The following is a 15751-nucleotide window of genomic DNA, read 5'->3' on the forward strand; positions in this document are numbered from 1 at the left end:
CGTGGTGGAACAGCGCTTCACGCCTTATCCGCATTTTGAAAGATGCTTGGTGCTACCATGTTCTGTGGCGGTAATTTGAGCTGTCGTGCTTCCACAGGCTTACAGGGGAATGAAATTTTACTAACCTCCTAGTTACTCGACGATTACTCCCTAACCAGAGAATCCTACTGCAACTCCCTACATCATATATGTAAAAAACACATGTACCTTATTCGAAATTCCAACTGTCGGACCATTCTGGCAAGTTGATTCTTCTTTTGTCTCAGACAACAGGCACTGGCTGTTCTGTTTGTGCCGCGACATCCCATGTTTTATCTTTCACAAGACTAACTGTTCTTTCCTTACACTGTTCACAGACTAAAAAATCCTAAAAAGGCACTTTTCTGAAACAAACGCACTTACTTTCATTGTCACATAATTTAACTAAATATGTAGTGACCGGTTTGCAGCAGCACCATGAACGAGATGGATGGAAGATGCCATGTTAACAGTTTGAATTCTTGAAAGAATGAATGGGTCGCGAGTCAGGTTGATGTCGAACTTCTTACCTATGCAACGGGATTTGGTTATTGCGCGCGTTGCCGGTAAACTGTCAACTACCTCAAATCCATTTAGTATACTGTATTACTATTTTGATATGTTACCATCAGAATATGTATTAAAAAGATCAGCTCTACATTTGTAATAATGTTCACGTTCTGAGAATCAGCTGACTAAGCTGCTCACCTACCGAAAAGAATTAGAAAATAAACAACTTTATTAATGGACTATTTTAACCTTTTGTACTGTACATAAGTTTATGATACAGCAATCATACTTCATTAGAGAGAGAGAGAGAGAGAGAACTGGTATTTACTCGTTTAAACAAGTCTCAGTATATGGGCTTCTTGGGACAGACTAAGTCTTGACTTGACAAGTTAGAGGATGAGAGCATACAGTGACCTTTGAGTTGCTTATATGAAATTCGATTTTAAATATTTTCTGATTAGATGAAACATTAAGTGATAAATATTCTCTTTCTGTACTAGCCCATAATATGTGGCGATAAATCAGAGAAAGAAAAAATATGGCAAATTTAATAAAAACAGTTAAGCAGATGTGGACAATGGTTTCTTTTTATACATGTATTACAATAATAATATATCAATATAGTCTGTTCTGTGTTTAAATAAAGTTTTGAATTTTGCTGTTTTTCATTTAAAGAGAGAGAGAGAGAGAGAGAGAGAGAGAGAGAGAGAGAATCAGTTTTATGTACATTGGTTTGTGATTTTTGATTTTAATTTAGCATTCTAAATATTTTTGTCGTGCTTACAAAAAAATGAGGAAAAACACGTTAAAGAAGAAAGAAGACATTAATAATAATTTTGAAAAATGGTAAATCATTTTTTTATCATAAATATATTTAGTCATGAAAATAAAATTTAGTTTAGAAAATGCTTATTTCCTACCACAAAAATAAAAATAATAAATAAACGCAAACCCCATGATATGAAAAAAATCTGTGATGGTATATATATAAAATTAAAAAATCCACGCTGCAGTAAGACGCGATGGAGGACGCCGCTATATGGCGGTGACTGTAGTTTAAGCAATAAGTCTAGCAGAAAAACCTTGAACTGGTGCTTTCTGAAGCTTCGAAGGTTCCTTGAGGTGGCAAATAGTTCACAGACGATTGGGCCCATGGATTCCGCAGTTTCCGCCAAACCAGGGAATGTAAGGATGTACCTGCTGTCAGTTCGTCCGCAAAACCTTTAGACGACTTGAATGAAATCGCATCCTATCTGTTAACAGTACAGTACAGGTTCTCTGGAGAGAAAATGAGCCTTTCTTCTCTATGTATACGCTAGGAATGAAATCCTGTCTAGAGAGAAGTACCGCAGTCAGGGTGTAAACTAAGATCAAGAAGCAATGAAGCTCCCAAGAGAAATACTTACAGCTCTCTAACATACGTGAGAAGGATCTATCATCCAGGGAGCATGATCCGGAAAGTTTCTGGTTCACCTGTGGGTTCCTCGACCAAGATCCAAGGTGTAAAGTTGTAGACTAGGTCTGGGCTTAGAGGAAGAAGGGAGTTCCCTTCTTCATCTATGTATGTACAGCCACCATTGTAAGTCAAACTTTAATCCATGGTTATGGTAAAAAGGTGATGGTGTCTGACTGTGTTACCTTGTTCCAATTGTAACCAAAGTACTTCGAAAGTCAAGAGTGTCCTTCTAAGTAATGACTGAAGCAAAGTCCAAAAAAGAGGTTAAACAAAGAGGAGAGAGGACTTGTGAGAAGACGTTGAGTATTGAGTGGAGAGTAGGTGCCTGGCAAAGGGGACTGGTGCCGACTACTTGACAGCTGGAGCCAGGCGTTCCATTGGGAACTAGCGCCCACGAAAAAACAAGTGTTTTTAATGAGAAAACCTAGGTGCCGATCGAAAATTGTGGAGGCTTTACAAATTGTGTGTCATCCTTGTGCAGGGGCCATGCTATTCTCTGCACTGTTGCATGCTTCTGGGTAGTCGAAGTGTAGAACATTCACGATCTGCGCACCAACCTAGATCGTGTCATCCTTTGTACAGAGACATTAGAAGCTTCAGAAAACATCCCAACTTCTTAGTAAATGTGTACCTTCCAAGCGGAGTACTCTATTATATACATACTGACGGGCAAATACCACGACCGATTCTCGGCCAACGATAAAGTACGGTTATTACTTGTCACTTGTTGACACGATAAAGTACGGTTATTACTTGTCACTTGTTGACACTTATCTAGGTCCTGCACCACTTCCAGTGCTTGCAGGGCCTCCATTATAAAATTAAAAGTTTATTCATCAGATGTATTGCCCTGAGTATATAAATCAAAACTACATATTCCATCTACTATTTGATATTCCATATCACAGCATTGATAAATAATTCCTTTTGAAAGACTTCAAATCTCAAACTGCCTCAGTTCAAGAGGAAGCTTGCTATATAATCTAGGAGCTGCATATTACACCCTTCTCTCTTCTTTCTGCCCTTACTTTCAATTTCTCTGCAAAGGAAAATGCATGAGGGTTAGTATATTATTTGCTGATAGCTGTAGAGTATACCTGTACTAGGTTCAGTAAACAAAACATAAAAATGCAAATCTTTGGCCTAAAGGAATGACAAAACATTCAAAATTACTTTTAAGGCACTTATATAATGACAAACTGCGAACAGTCTACACCCTGTAAACCCTAATACGTAAAATCTAGACTACAGGAATGGCGTAAGATGCAAAATTACTTTTTGGGGAAAACTACATCAGCTGCTACTTAGAGTAGCCTAAACAAAAAAGTTTGGCTGGATTATTAAAGAATGACTAAACATTCAAGAATTACTTTAAAGCAATTATATCCAGTGGCTTTGGAGTGCCTATGCCTGGAACGCACCATCTGAAAATTAATTTTTAATTCAAAATTATACAGAAGGCTTGCAGAAGTAATCTGGCAAGATGCAGAATTACTAGGCAAACTCCATTGGCCAAAGGCAAAAAGGCTTTTGCCTGATTACCCTAAAGAATGAGAAACATTCCCAATTACAGGCAGTCCCCGGTTAACAGGGGGCTCGGTTAATGGCAATCGGGTTTTATGGCACTTGTCTAGCAAAGAAAAACGGCAATTTTAGCCACCGAAAATCGCCGATTTCCATTTATCGGTGCCAATAATTGGGTATTGGCACTGCTACATAACTAACAGAGGCGCCGATAACTGAAAATCGGCACTAATAAGCCCCAAAAATCGCTGAAAAAGCAGCGAAAACCGCCGATTTTTGGTTATCACCACACCCTCGGAACGGAATCCCCGCCAATAACCGGGGACTGCCTGTACCTTTAAAGCAATTATATCGGCAGCTTGCAAGTGCCTATGCCTGGAAAACACCATTTGAAATTTAATTTTAAGGCAAAATTATACTGAAGGCTTGCAAGTAATCTAGGCCCGGTAACAAACATAATGCAAAAGTTCCAGCCTAAAGAAATGGCATAACACGTACAAGGATTACTTTAGGGCAGAGTTGTTATGCTCGGCGCGGCTACTTAAGCCTAGATGTAAACAAAAGACTTATAGACAAAATTCTGTTGTTGAATCAACTTAATAATAACAAAACAAGGAAAAAACTCATCCTGAGATTTCATGAAGGTTACTAATACACGTTCCAGTAGATGCGTACACCACCAAAATCCAAATATTATATCTGGAAAATAATGAATACACCTGCCGCCATACTCACTGTTCACCCGAGCATGGCAGGAGCAGATTGAAGTTATCTGCTAAAGCAAGTCGTTCCTAATATTCCCACTAGTGGGCAGAACTGGTCACCAACACACACGTGTGAAGTATTACTTGAAAAATTTTGAATTCAAGCCACCGTGTAAGTGAACTAATAGCTATGTAATTACTTGGTAAGTTACTTATATAAAAATACAGTTTACATCCTATTCTAACTTCTCAATATGCTTTTCCTGAACTGAAAGGAGAGTGGAATGTGGAGCTAAAGAGGAAGTCTCAGTACTAACTAAAGCATTAGCAATGGAAAAGCCTAGACTGAGTATGAGTACCTATAGAAAAAGGACCTGGAGAACGGGGAGAAATGACAGGTTGGTGACCTCTCCTAAGTAGTTGCTTTTGCAATCTATCTACTTCTCTTCCCTACACTAGCAAACTTAAGCAGAACGCGCTTCAAAAATCCCTACTTCCTCACATCTACTCTCAAGATCACACTTTATACCACTGCAGCCAGTGCAAACAGTGTTATCTCCTAAAAAATCAGTACAAACAGTGTATCTCCTCAAAAAAAATCAACATCCTGCTAAGACAGTACAGCAATCATTTTTACAGAACCTGGTGTTCTTAGTCTTGATTCCAGTGGAAGGCATCCTAGGAAAAATAATGTACAGTACTGTGATAGCAACAAACAGCCATGAAATACCAACAAGCGCCTATACAAAATGGCGGCAAGGAGGATTCTGACAAGAGATAAAACACTCGAAACACACCTGGTGGAGTACAGGTGTACTAGACAGTCATCCCAGCATCCATCTGATCTTTTGTTTGAATGCCGACTTGCCTATCAGCGCGGAGATGTAAGCTACCTTTAACAGTAAGAAAGATTCATCCTAAATAATTCTCATGCTAAGAGTAGGCAATTGTAGTGTCAAAAAATTATTCAGAAAAAAAATTATAGTTTGTAGAAATACAAGTAAATTACTTATAATTAACACTATTGTGCCTAAAAAATGGTACCAGACAGCGGATCACTCTTAAAACAAAAGAAAATGGCAACTAGCCAGCAACATGGCATGTGAGGGCAAATCTCAGTCTTGAGCAGATATAAGTTTATTCATGTTGCCCAATCCATGAGCTATGAGAAATTAGCAGGGCTAGTAGGTGGCAACTCATATTTTGCAGGTTTATATGGAGATTTTGCTTTTAGAAAAACATACTGGCTGCTCAACTTAGTAAAACAGGTAGCCTAGAAAATTGGAAAGCAACAGCACGTAATTCAAAGCACATATGATTGTGAAAAATCATACTTCACAAAACCCAGTATATGATACAAAATAAAAAAGGCACTGCAATACCTGAAAATTCAAAGAAGTAATGCAGCACCCATTCCTTAAAAAAAAAAATTGTACTCACCCTATATACTGATCTCCCTTGATGAACACCGATGCCTACTCTGACAAAACAGCCAAGAACAGTTTTTCCAAAAATTGGCAGGTGGACAAAGCGTTCTAACTTATGTCGGGATAAGCGTACTTTTTCAAGGTCCTCTAGACAAGAAACATATTTTGGCCCTTCGTCTCGAGAACGATAACTGTCGTTAGATCTGCAAAGCAATTAACAAAGACCTGGTGAAACCACAGTTTAGAAAGAAGTAAATTATTCATGCTTAAATCCTCAAGTTGAAGAAATGGAATCTTTTCCCGATAAAGTGCTTCTATATATCCATGTAAGTGGTCAATCTGTTAAAAAATAATGCATGCAGAATTCCTCAAAGACTTAATCCTCCACACAGTCCACAAATTCTTCAAGTACTCTCAATGACCTGTCACATTACAAGATCCTAAAAACATAAATCACAACCGCATTATCAAATTTAATTTTAACCTACTACAAGTTGGCAACATAATGAAACATTATTCTTCAAGGGACATAAAACGTTGTTTATGATAATGTTCTAAACATTTTAAAAGATAACAAATTACCTCTTAACTGCAAAAAGGAAATGAATGCATTAGTAATAAAAATTAGCACACTACAATGGCATGCTTGAAATGGAGTTAAATTTACCAAGGAAAAGCTTAAATAAGAGTCTTAATAAGGGAATAACCTGCAGGACATAAAATGTTAATACCTACACATTAAAAAAGAATTACAAACTGATAAACCCTGACCTAAACCATGGACGACAAAGGAATAGAACTTGGTAACTTCCAATAAATATTTATTCTTAAGAATACAATATGCACTTACTTGTAAGCACAGTGCCTGTTAAGGTGTAATATATAATGTAAAACATGTTTTACCATCAATGAAAGCCAGTGTGAGTTGTAATGACTTCACTAGAATTATTTTATACATCAAAATAAAATATATAATTAGTGAAAGTAGTAAATAATGCAAGAATATAATACTAACTTCACATTGGTAACAATAGAATATCAAATTTGTAGTAAAGACAGATTCAAAGCATATTCATTTCACTTTTAGATCTATTAACGCATTTTAACCACTATCACATTACCTGAAACTAAGAAAACTAAAAAATATTAACATTTGGTTGAAAAGAGAAGTCCTTGGAAAACGTAGTGACAAAAATGACTAACTTTTCACAAAAGTCTGACCTACTCACACCTTAAGAGCTAAAACCTAAAAAAAATACTTTAGGAAAAATTACGAACACTGCTGATGGCTCCACGAAGCAACAAATTATCAAAAGCACAGAGGGACAAGCTACACATACAAAAAATACATTAGGACATTTATTAAAGTATTAAGATAAGCAATAGCCTAACAAGATGTGTGGTCCATGAAAATAACTGAAAAATATTAAGTTCTCTTAAACAGAGTAAAAGTAACACACTCGTTTCTGTCTTGATAAGAAAATCCAAAGTAAGTATTTGAAATAATCAATTTAGGAATGTAGGTCACAGCTTAGTTTCTGTTATTTCTTGTGTACTATAAGGCAACAAACTACAAACTAGCTAAGGTATTCATTCTCTTATCTTTGAAAAATACAAAACTGTTAACACTTTGAAATGAGTAGAATTTGTGTGAGAGAGAGAGAGAGAGAGAGAGAGAGAGAGAGAGAGAGAGAGAGAGAGAGAGGAGAGAGAGAGAGAGAGCGGGGTCCATTAGTACAAGATTTCAATAATGTGCTTCATTAGTTCAACTACAGCTGAACTGTTTCAAGGAGTAATTCACTAATTTTTCAAAGTCCAGGTTCAGTGCAGTTAATATTCAAAGTCTGGGAAAAATACTACTGTACTGTCAACACTTCTGACAAAATGTGAAATTCACCACAAATTTTCTGCTTATGACAAAAATGCAACAGTGTGTTGGTAAGTTCAAAGGGTCTCTGAGGCACATGCGGGGGAAATGTAAGCATTATCACACGCACACTGTTTCACTGCCTTGTGTACTGGGCAAAACAGCTTTTAATTTTTGCAAGATACTACCTGCCAGCTTTGAATTTCTTGGGAGACACATCACTGTCACTGGAATCGCTAAAAGACGAAGAAGAAGATACAGAAGAGGAGGAGGAAGTAGAAGGCAGAATCTTTGACTCTAGCACCTTTTTGGAGGGTACTTGGTCCACTCTTTTTGAGTTAAGTTTATGGGAAGTTCCACCATGCTTCAACTTGGCAGACTCACCAACACTACAACCAATAATGACCATCAAGAATCATTTATATCATGTGGGTTTACTGAGATTACTATTGAACAGAAAACTGAAAACAGGCAAAAAAATTTCAAAATAAAATGTATTTAAAATAAAATGTATTTCAACTGTGTAAAATTCTACATCTGAAATACAAAATTCTACATTTGAACTATCAAGTAGATAGTCTTGAACTCTGTAAAACCAAAAGTGAACTGTAAAAGCATATGCTCAGAGGTCAACTGAATAATTACATTTTCAAACAAGAGACTGTGAATCTTCAATGTTTGATCAACACCACTCATGGAATATACCTTAGCAAAGAAAAATTTGAGCAACTGAAGGTTTGCAAGAATAAATTCTGATAAGAGTTTATCAAAAGGAATGTAGCCAATCATATATATATATATATATATATATATATATATATATATATATATATATATATATATATATATATATATATATATATATATATATATATACTATATATATATATATATATATATGCATAACACAGACTTCTTTGCTACCCAACCCATCATTTATTAAGAGAAAGCACACTTGAAACTATAGGAATTAAAGTGGTTTACATAAGTACAAATAACAGTGTACACATTATATAATTTTCTTTAGTCTATATTCAAATCCACTGTGGATTACTATAAATAATGAGTTAATCAGACCCTGATTCATTCTTAAATCTCATATGGCTGACCCAAAGGGGTTTGTTCTTAATTATATTTAATCTTATTAAATGCACTGTGGAAAGTCAAACCTCTGGATATAACTGACAACAATGGACTAAGATTTGTATTCTGTTATAAGCAGGCCAAACCTTGAGAATTCTATCAAACAAATATCACCATAACATCAGCCAAGGTATGAGGCATGCTTAAGAAGGAAATATTTCACACTAGAAGAACAAAAATCCATGACGATGTACGGAGGGATATCGTTCATGCGTTTCAGACTTTTGACTATTCAAAATTTATGCTGCCAGAACAAAATGAACATCTAGAATGATTTTCTCAACTATACTTCACCCCAAATGCTTGACCATTTTGTCTTGATATATTTCTACAAGAGACATTTTCTAAAACTTTTTGTTTCAAATCTGTGCATTCATAGATAATTACAACAAATATCCAGAACCTGAATTACAGTACACTCATCAGTTTAAACAGAAAGCAATTTGCCTAAACAGTAACCCTTCTCCACCCACCGTCTTTTGGCATTTTCTTTGATACAAGCTGACTTTTCTATACATAAGTAGTATTTCAGCCAGTATTTACCTGAACTAAAGAGAAAAGTAACTCTTCTCAGACAGTCATGTAACACTAAACCCAATATAAATTAATCTGTGAAGATCAGAAACTCCTTACAAAGCCAAATGATGGAATTTATTATTTCCCTCAGAATTCCACTTTACTTGTAGGATATGTGAGATTAGCCTTTAAAAAATCAGCTACTATACTTTCTTCAACAACTGTCAGCATACAGGCTGGCTGCCCACTGGAAAACCTACTTCCACACAAGATTCTTCAAGTCATTTGGTGTTGTGTTAAAGGAAACATGTTCCCTCAGTCATCGTCAGATTTCAGTTTATGGCCTAAAAATGACATTGAGTATGATGAAGGAAAAATACATAGATAAGAAAGTTTATCTCAAGTTTTCTACTTCAAAATCAGATCTTGCACTAAATTCACTTATTCAAATATATTCTTGCTAACTTTACATTATGTCAATGAACAATAATCAATATTTTTTATTGTTTTATGTATAGTAGACATAAACCCACTACTTTACTGATGCTACTATGCCTGTTTACAGAAGCCTACAGTTATTACAAGTTGTCTTTTCCACCTAACCCTTAAGCACTTCTGTTAAGGCAGGTGCACTGGTTAGGTGGACTGCCTTCTACAATAATCACTCAGAAGAGAGTTCTGACCTGACAAACCAGTTAAGGGGCTTGCCTTGGGTACTATGGGAATTCCTGGTAATACCAAATGTCAGATTAATGGATTAAATGTTCAGTACTCTTAAACATCTGATAAAATGCTGGAGAGTGGTTATCTTTATATGAATGGTCTTTGTTTTTCTCCCTAGAAGAATTTTTTTTTGAGCATATTCTTCAAATACTGTTCAAGAAATCGTCAGCTGTGGTTCAATAAACAGCCTCCAAGTCAACTTCTCAAGACAACCTTCAGCAGGGCTTCTTTTTTGTTTAGAACAACAGACATTAATATTTTGACCTACATACAACAAACCAAATCATTCCAAGGAGGTTGAGGTCAGCCAACCAGTCAATTCTATGATTTTCCCAAGCAAAGGCCAACTAATTATTAAATAACCCTTACCTTTAAACTAGGAAGGAAAAGTTCTGTCCTTTGTTACAATAAACATACCCAGGAACACTCCATGGAGATACTAGGCTTTCAACCAGTGGCTTTTCCCGATGGGTTTGAAGCAAATGATGCACATACTAACTCAAAATACACCTACCTCTCAAGGGCTACTTCTGCAGATCATAGCTTGCCATCTCAAATTGCAACTTCTGGTATATCCTTAACAGACACAAGTTCTGATGTTGAACACAACCTCCAAGAGATTTCAAGCTGATCCTGCAAGTCTCAATCAGCCAATTGGGAGCTTTATAGCAGCTAGATCCTTCCACATACAGACTGAGGCTAATTATAAGTAACGGTTTTCTTTGCAAAAAATTTATTTTAAACTAAATTTACTACACAAACAACCATTACTTATAATGCAAGTTGCCAGTACCAGCCCTGCTATTTTTTATAGCTTGTGGATCGGAGTACATAAACTGACACTTTTGGCTATCCACAACATTGGGATCTGCCCATACGTGCTCAGCGAGAGAGCTGACTGTTGCTTTATTTTTCCAATGGATCAAATAGTCACGTGACTGGTTTTGCATCCAAAAAATATACAAAATATGATTTAATTCAGTCTCCACAATATTATGTAGGATTAGCACAGAAACTACCTATAAAATAAAACCGTTAGTGGAAAAAGTAGACCACCTTATTTGTAACCTGAATAACAAAACATCGCTGGCATAACTAATGAACCCAAAAATAAAAAGTAATATTGAAATGGCATCTTTAAAAAACTTGCCAATGTCAATTTAAATGGAAGGGCCTGTCAATTAAAATGGAAGGGCCTGTCAACTTGAGTAAAATGTCCCTGGAAAAATTACCACTATAAAATGCAGGATCTTGGTTCACCTCAGAAAATAGTTTTTACGACAGTATACTAAATTTAATACAGTAATATATTCAACATTAACCCTTAATGTACGGGCATCATCATATGATGATCTATAACAGGTTTTGAGTGATGGGCGGGCTAACTCATATGAGTAATAATATTAACCGCCATACGATTTGGATGAATTTAGCAGGAAAGATGTTCATATCACTTCAATGGTCAATAAATGACTTATGGTAAATGTAGTAGCTCAGCACAGGACTGAGGGGGATCAGTGTGCCTTGAGACTTGATGGGGGAATGTATTGCCCCTCTCTATCCCACGCCATCTTTTTTATTTATTTGCTCATAAATACACCCAGAGATTGCTGTTGGTTTTAGTTCTTATATTTTACGATAGTTGTCAGTATAATTGTAATTTTACCAAGAAAAGTGCAAAGAAATATTATAAAAAACATGTACAGTTGTCCTTTGATATATCGCGGTCTCAATGCATTGCAGATTTTTTGCTATACCGCAGGATTTTGCTGTATTTATTATTTTTATTTTTGTGGTAAAATGGGCATTTTATAGCCTAAAATTTTTATTTTTATGACTAAATACATTTTATATGATAAAAAAATTACTTACTAATTTTCAAATATTAATATTAACGTCAAAAGAAAAAATATATACAATGCTGAATTAAAATCCCACAAAATTACAAAACAGCTTACCAATGTACATAAACACACCAGTATACAATCTTTTAATAAAAAAACACAAAAATTTGTTTCAGAGTTGAAACTAACAATTTTTAACTGGAGCTTAAACATAAGCACTTAACTTTCTAGTTTGGATGTTTCCATGATTCTTGCTGATGAAAACAGTAAGGAGCACTGAACCATCATGCACGTAGCTTGCACTAGCAGAGGGTAATGGAGCTGGTCTTTTGCCTGCCCTGGTCGTACACAAGACGACAGATGCTCATGTGCAATAATCACTTCTTGCATTTTTTGACATAGGAAAACTGGGTTCAGCTTTGCTGAAGATAAGGGAAGTCCCCTCTTATCTTTGAGTCCATTATACTCTATTACGTGTCACAGTGTTTTCATTATGACACAATACCCGGCTATAAGACCAGGCTAGAAAAACATTTCTTTGATACTAATCTAGTCACCATGGAGCACTGGCACACCATGGGGGTTAACTCCTTGAGGACTCAAGAGCTACTACCAAAAATAGGTTTTTCCTACATCAAAACCTGTTATTTCACTTACAGAATAACCTGTAATATTAATCTATTATTACCGAATATATGTGAAAAAAAAAAAAAAAGACCATTGTCCCAACATCTGTGTTTCTACCGAAGGTACATGTTGCCATATTCTTTTTTCTGATTTACTGAACTGTGCTTTATTACAAGTTTAGTATAGTAGTTGATTGTATGATTATCACACATATAACAGTACACAAGAGAATGTTTTATCACTGTTGATGTTTTTACTATAATCATCATAAAAATATTTACAATCTAAATTTCATTTCTCATCCCCAGCTTGTCAAGTCAAGACTTAGTCTCGTCCCAAGCTACTGTGCTGAGACTTTGTTTATATGTAGTAAACACCAATTCTCTCTTCTCTCTCTGGGACAATAGTTATTTTTATAAATATTATGATGATAACAGATCAAAATAATAACACAGTACAGTCATACCCCGAACTTATGCGAGGTTAGGTGTTTTTTTCTTAAATTGGCCAACCTTAAAGTTTGCCCGGTCTGCGGGTGTGCTTAATATATATTTAGCCAGACTCTTAAGGGTTAACTTAAAAAAAAAAAAAGTCAGAAGAGCAATTCTGGGGTGGATACCTACCTCCAAGTTGGCTATACTTACATGGTGAAATTATCACGTATATGAAGACCTGCACATAGTAGCAACAATGGATACAAATAAATAATAACATTAATCAGTCCCTGGTCATACGAAAAACTATAAAAATTTAGAGAAATTCTCAATAAAAAAATTAATTTCAATTACCTTGCTGAATCACTATCACTATCGGAAGAGGAAGAGGATGAGGAGGAAGACGATCTTCGCTTAGGTGACTTTTCAGACTTTGTTGACTTCTCACTATCTGAACCACTATCATCAGAACTAAATACTTCGGATGCCTGAAAAAGAATCATCTGGTGAAATACAGCACTTTTTTGATAACAATGTGGCACCACATGAGAACACAAATGAATGATCTTGTAAAAAAAGGTGATCAAATTACTGCTACTTTTGATACTATACAAGGAATTGCAAGCTTAACTGGGATGTTTAATATTAAATTCTTTCAAAACAAATACATTTTTTAGATCATGTTTAATAGTAAATTCTTTCAAACCAAATACGTTTTTTAGATCAAAAAGCAAAAGATTTTGAAAACGTTAAATTGTTAGTCATGGTAGACCTCTCAGCATTTCTAAATTTTCACCATTGAAAACCAGTGAGCATTTAATCCTGAATGAGTGCATATATCTCTAACCAATAATAGTACACTTCACTATGTCTTATCTTATAACCTTAAGTACCAAGAGGTTAGCATTCATTGTAAAATGAACCAAACTTTGAATGTTGTGGTTGAACTACATAACTGTTTCATCTCCAAACTGAATTACTTCATTTGCTGGTTCACATGACACCTCTAATATGGGACTCTCTGCAGCAGCCACACTTGTAATCCCTTGGCTTTTGAAGCACTGCACAGAATGCAACACAGAAAACAATGACATCTTGCCCCAGGAATATTCTACAAAACTACTCTGATCTGCATTCTTGTAGAAAAAATGTACTGATAAAAAATGATCAACATACAGTACTTTGTTGTAATTCCATTAGAATTTTTGCACAATGGCACTTGAGACTTGGGGGATCTCTAGGCAATCAAAATTGTCAAGCAATTCTTAGCCCTGCAACCAAAATTTGACTCAGTTACACATTGAATGCTTTTTCTAAAAATAAATTTTGAAGCAAAATTGACACATGTAATATACCATAAAAAAATTAACCACTCACCCTTACTAAACAGAATTTAATAGACTAAAAGAATACTATCAAAAGACTTTTCAAACATCGCTGGCACTTGCTGCCAACTGATAAATAAGTTCCTTGTGATTTACTAAACCGAAAACAGCATTATAATCTATTTGAATTACTGTACTCAAAATCCTTAGCAAGGTTCTCTTGCAAATGGCATATCAAGTCTAAAACAGCATCGCAAGTACCTAACTGATTCTTGTGTGCATACTGACTATCAGCTAACAATCCTTTAGATTTCACATACTTATATACAGTAAACCCCCGTATTCGCGTTCTCATGGTTGGCGGACTCACGCATTCGCGGGTTTCTCTGTGGAACGTATCTAGCCATTTTTCGTGGAAAATTTGCCCAATCGCGGTATTTTTCAATGAGAAATATTCACTAATTACTGTATTTTCATATAATTTTCATGAATAAATGCACTTTTTGCGATACAACTATTAAAAGACTCAGGTACAAGCATTTTTACAGGGTTTTTCTTGGTTTAAGCTATCAAAATGGGCAGTTCTAAGTGTTTTTAGAGGGGTTTTAAGCATTCGCAGATTTGACCTATTCGTGGGGGGGGTGTTGGACACATCCCCCCCGAATACGGGGGGTTCACTGTAGTAGCTTAAAAGTAAGTTTTTCAGCAACTTTGGAGAGCACAGGGAGAATAGAGATCGGCCTGTAGTTACTGCAGTCTGCAGATATGCCACTCTTTGGACCAGGCACTGTATTACTAAGCTTGTGCTCATCTGCAAAGGTACTACATTGACATAACCTATAGAATCTACTACTCTTGGGAGACAACACACTAGAAACTTTTTTAAAAAACAAAGGGAAGAAATCATCAGGATATTCTCCACCCCTGCTATCAAGATTATCCCGAATTTTCTTAACATCCCTAGGGCGAAAAGCAAATGTTGTAAGAATAGGTTCAGGATGACAAGTATCAGGAAGAGGGACATCCTCAGCAGACTGCTTAGCTTCAAAAGCTTGATGAAATAGTTCCGCCTTTTCCCTAGGACCAGTAACCAATCTACCATCTCCTGTTAGTAGTGGTGGAATGGAAGATGAGCCTGACCCAAAGATAGATGATGCCAATTTGGTCCACCACAGATGAGGCTGAGTAATTCTTTCATCATCCTCTTCAATGAATTATTGTGATTTCTCTCAGCTGTATGGTAAGTTCTATTTGCAGCACTCAAGACTCAACAAAAATGGTGTAATTTTCATTTGAACAATTTTAGTCTCCATGGATTGAATTTGGCTTGTTTGTCGCTGTGGGATCTTCTACATTTATCATCAAAACAATGGATGGTCATTTGTCCTAAATTTGATGACCTTTCTAGGGTCATATCTTATTAAAATAGCCATCAGTATTTCATTGAACTTCTTGGGATCAGGATCAAATGTAGCTCTTGAAATATCACGTCCCTGACACGCTTCATCAATGCAAACCCAATTGCTTCTGGATTTCAGCCACACCGTTTTTTCCATGAAGTGATTAGGAATACAGGATACCGACTGACAGATACATCCATCTCAATGGTGCAACGATCAGAAGTGCTTATAAA

General features: G+C 35.9%; 1 protein-coding gene and 1 pseudogene across 3 annotated transcripts in view; both read right to left on the reverse strand.

Moving 5' to 3' along the window:
• The window catches only part of Rtf1 (RNA polymerase-associated protein Rtf1), a 68944-nt gene that overhangs the window by 21201 nt on the left and 31992 nt on the right, over window positions 1-15751 (reverse strand). For 2 of the 3 annotated variants that reach the window (XR_010852335.1, XM_067099920.1), the window contains exons 7-8: window positions 13148-13281; window positions 5653-5842 (exon numbers count right to left, since the gene is read on the reverse strand). Coding sequence is in view for 2 of the 3 variants with exons in the window: in XM_067099920.1 (XP_066956021.1) it covers window positions 5653-5842; window positions 13148-13281 (324 nt within the window). In the remaining variant the exon portion in view is untranslated. Of the gene's footprint in view, window positions 1-5652; window positions 5843-7694; window positions 7896-13147; window positions 13282-15751 lie in introns of all 3 variants that reach the window. The other variant, XM_067099919.1, reaches the window with a different exon arrangement.
• Window positions 2422-2520, reverse strand: LOC136836793 (U6 spliceosomal RNA; annotated as a pseudogene).

This window comes from Macrobrachium rosenbergii, chromosome 56 (assembly GCF_040412425.1).
Source record: "Macrobrachium rosenbergii isolate ZJJX-2024 chromosome 56, ASM4041242v1, whole genome shotgun sequence".
NCBI classification, from domain to species: Eukaryota; Metazoa; Arthropoda; class Malacostraca; order Decapoda; family Palaemonidae; genus Macrobrachium; species Macrobrachium rosenbergii.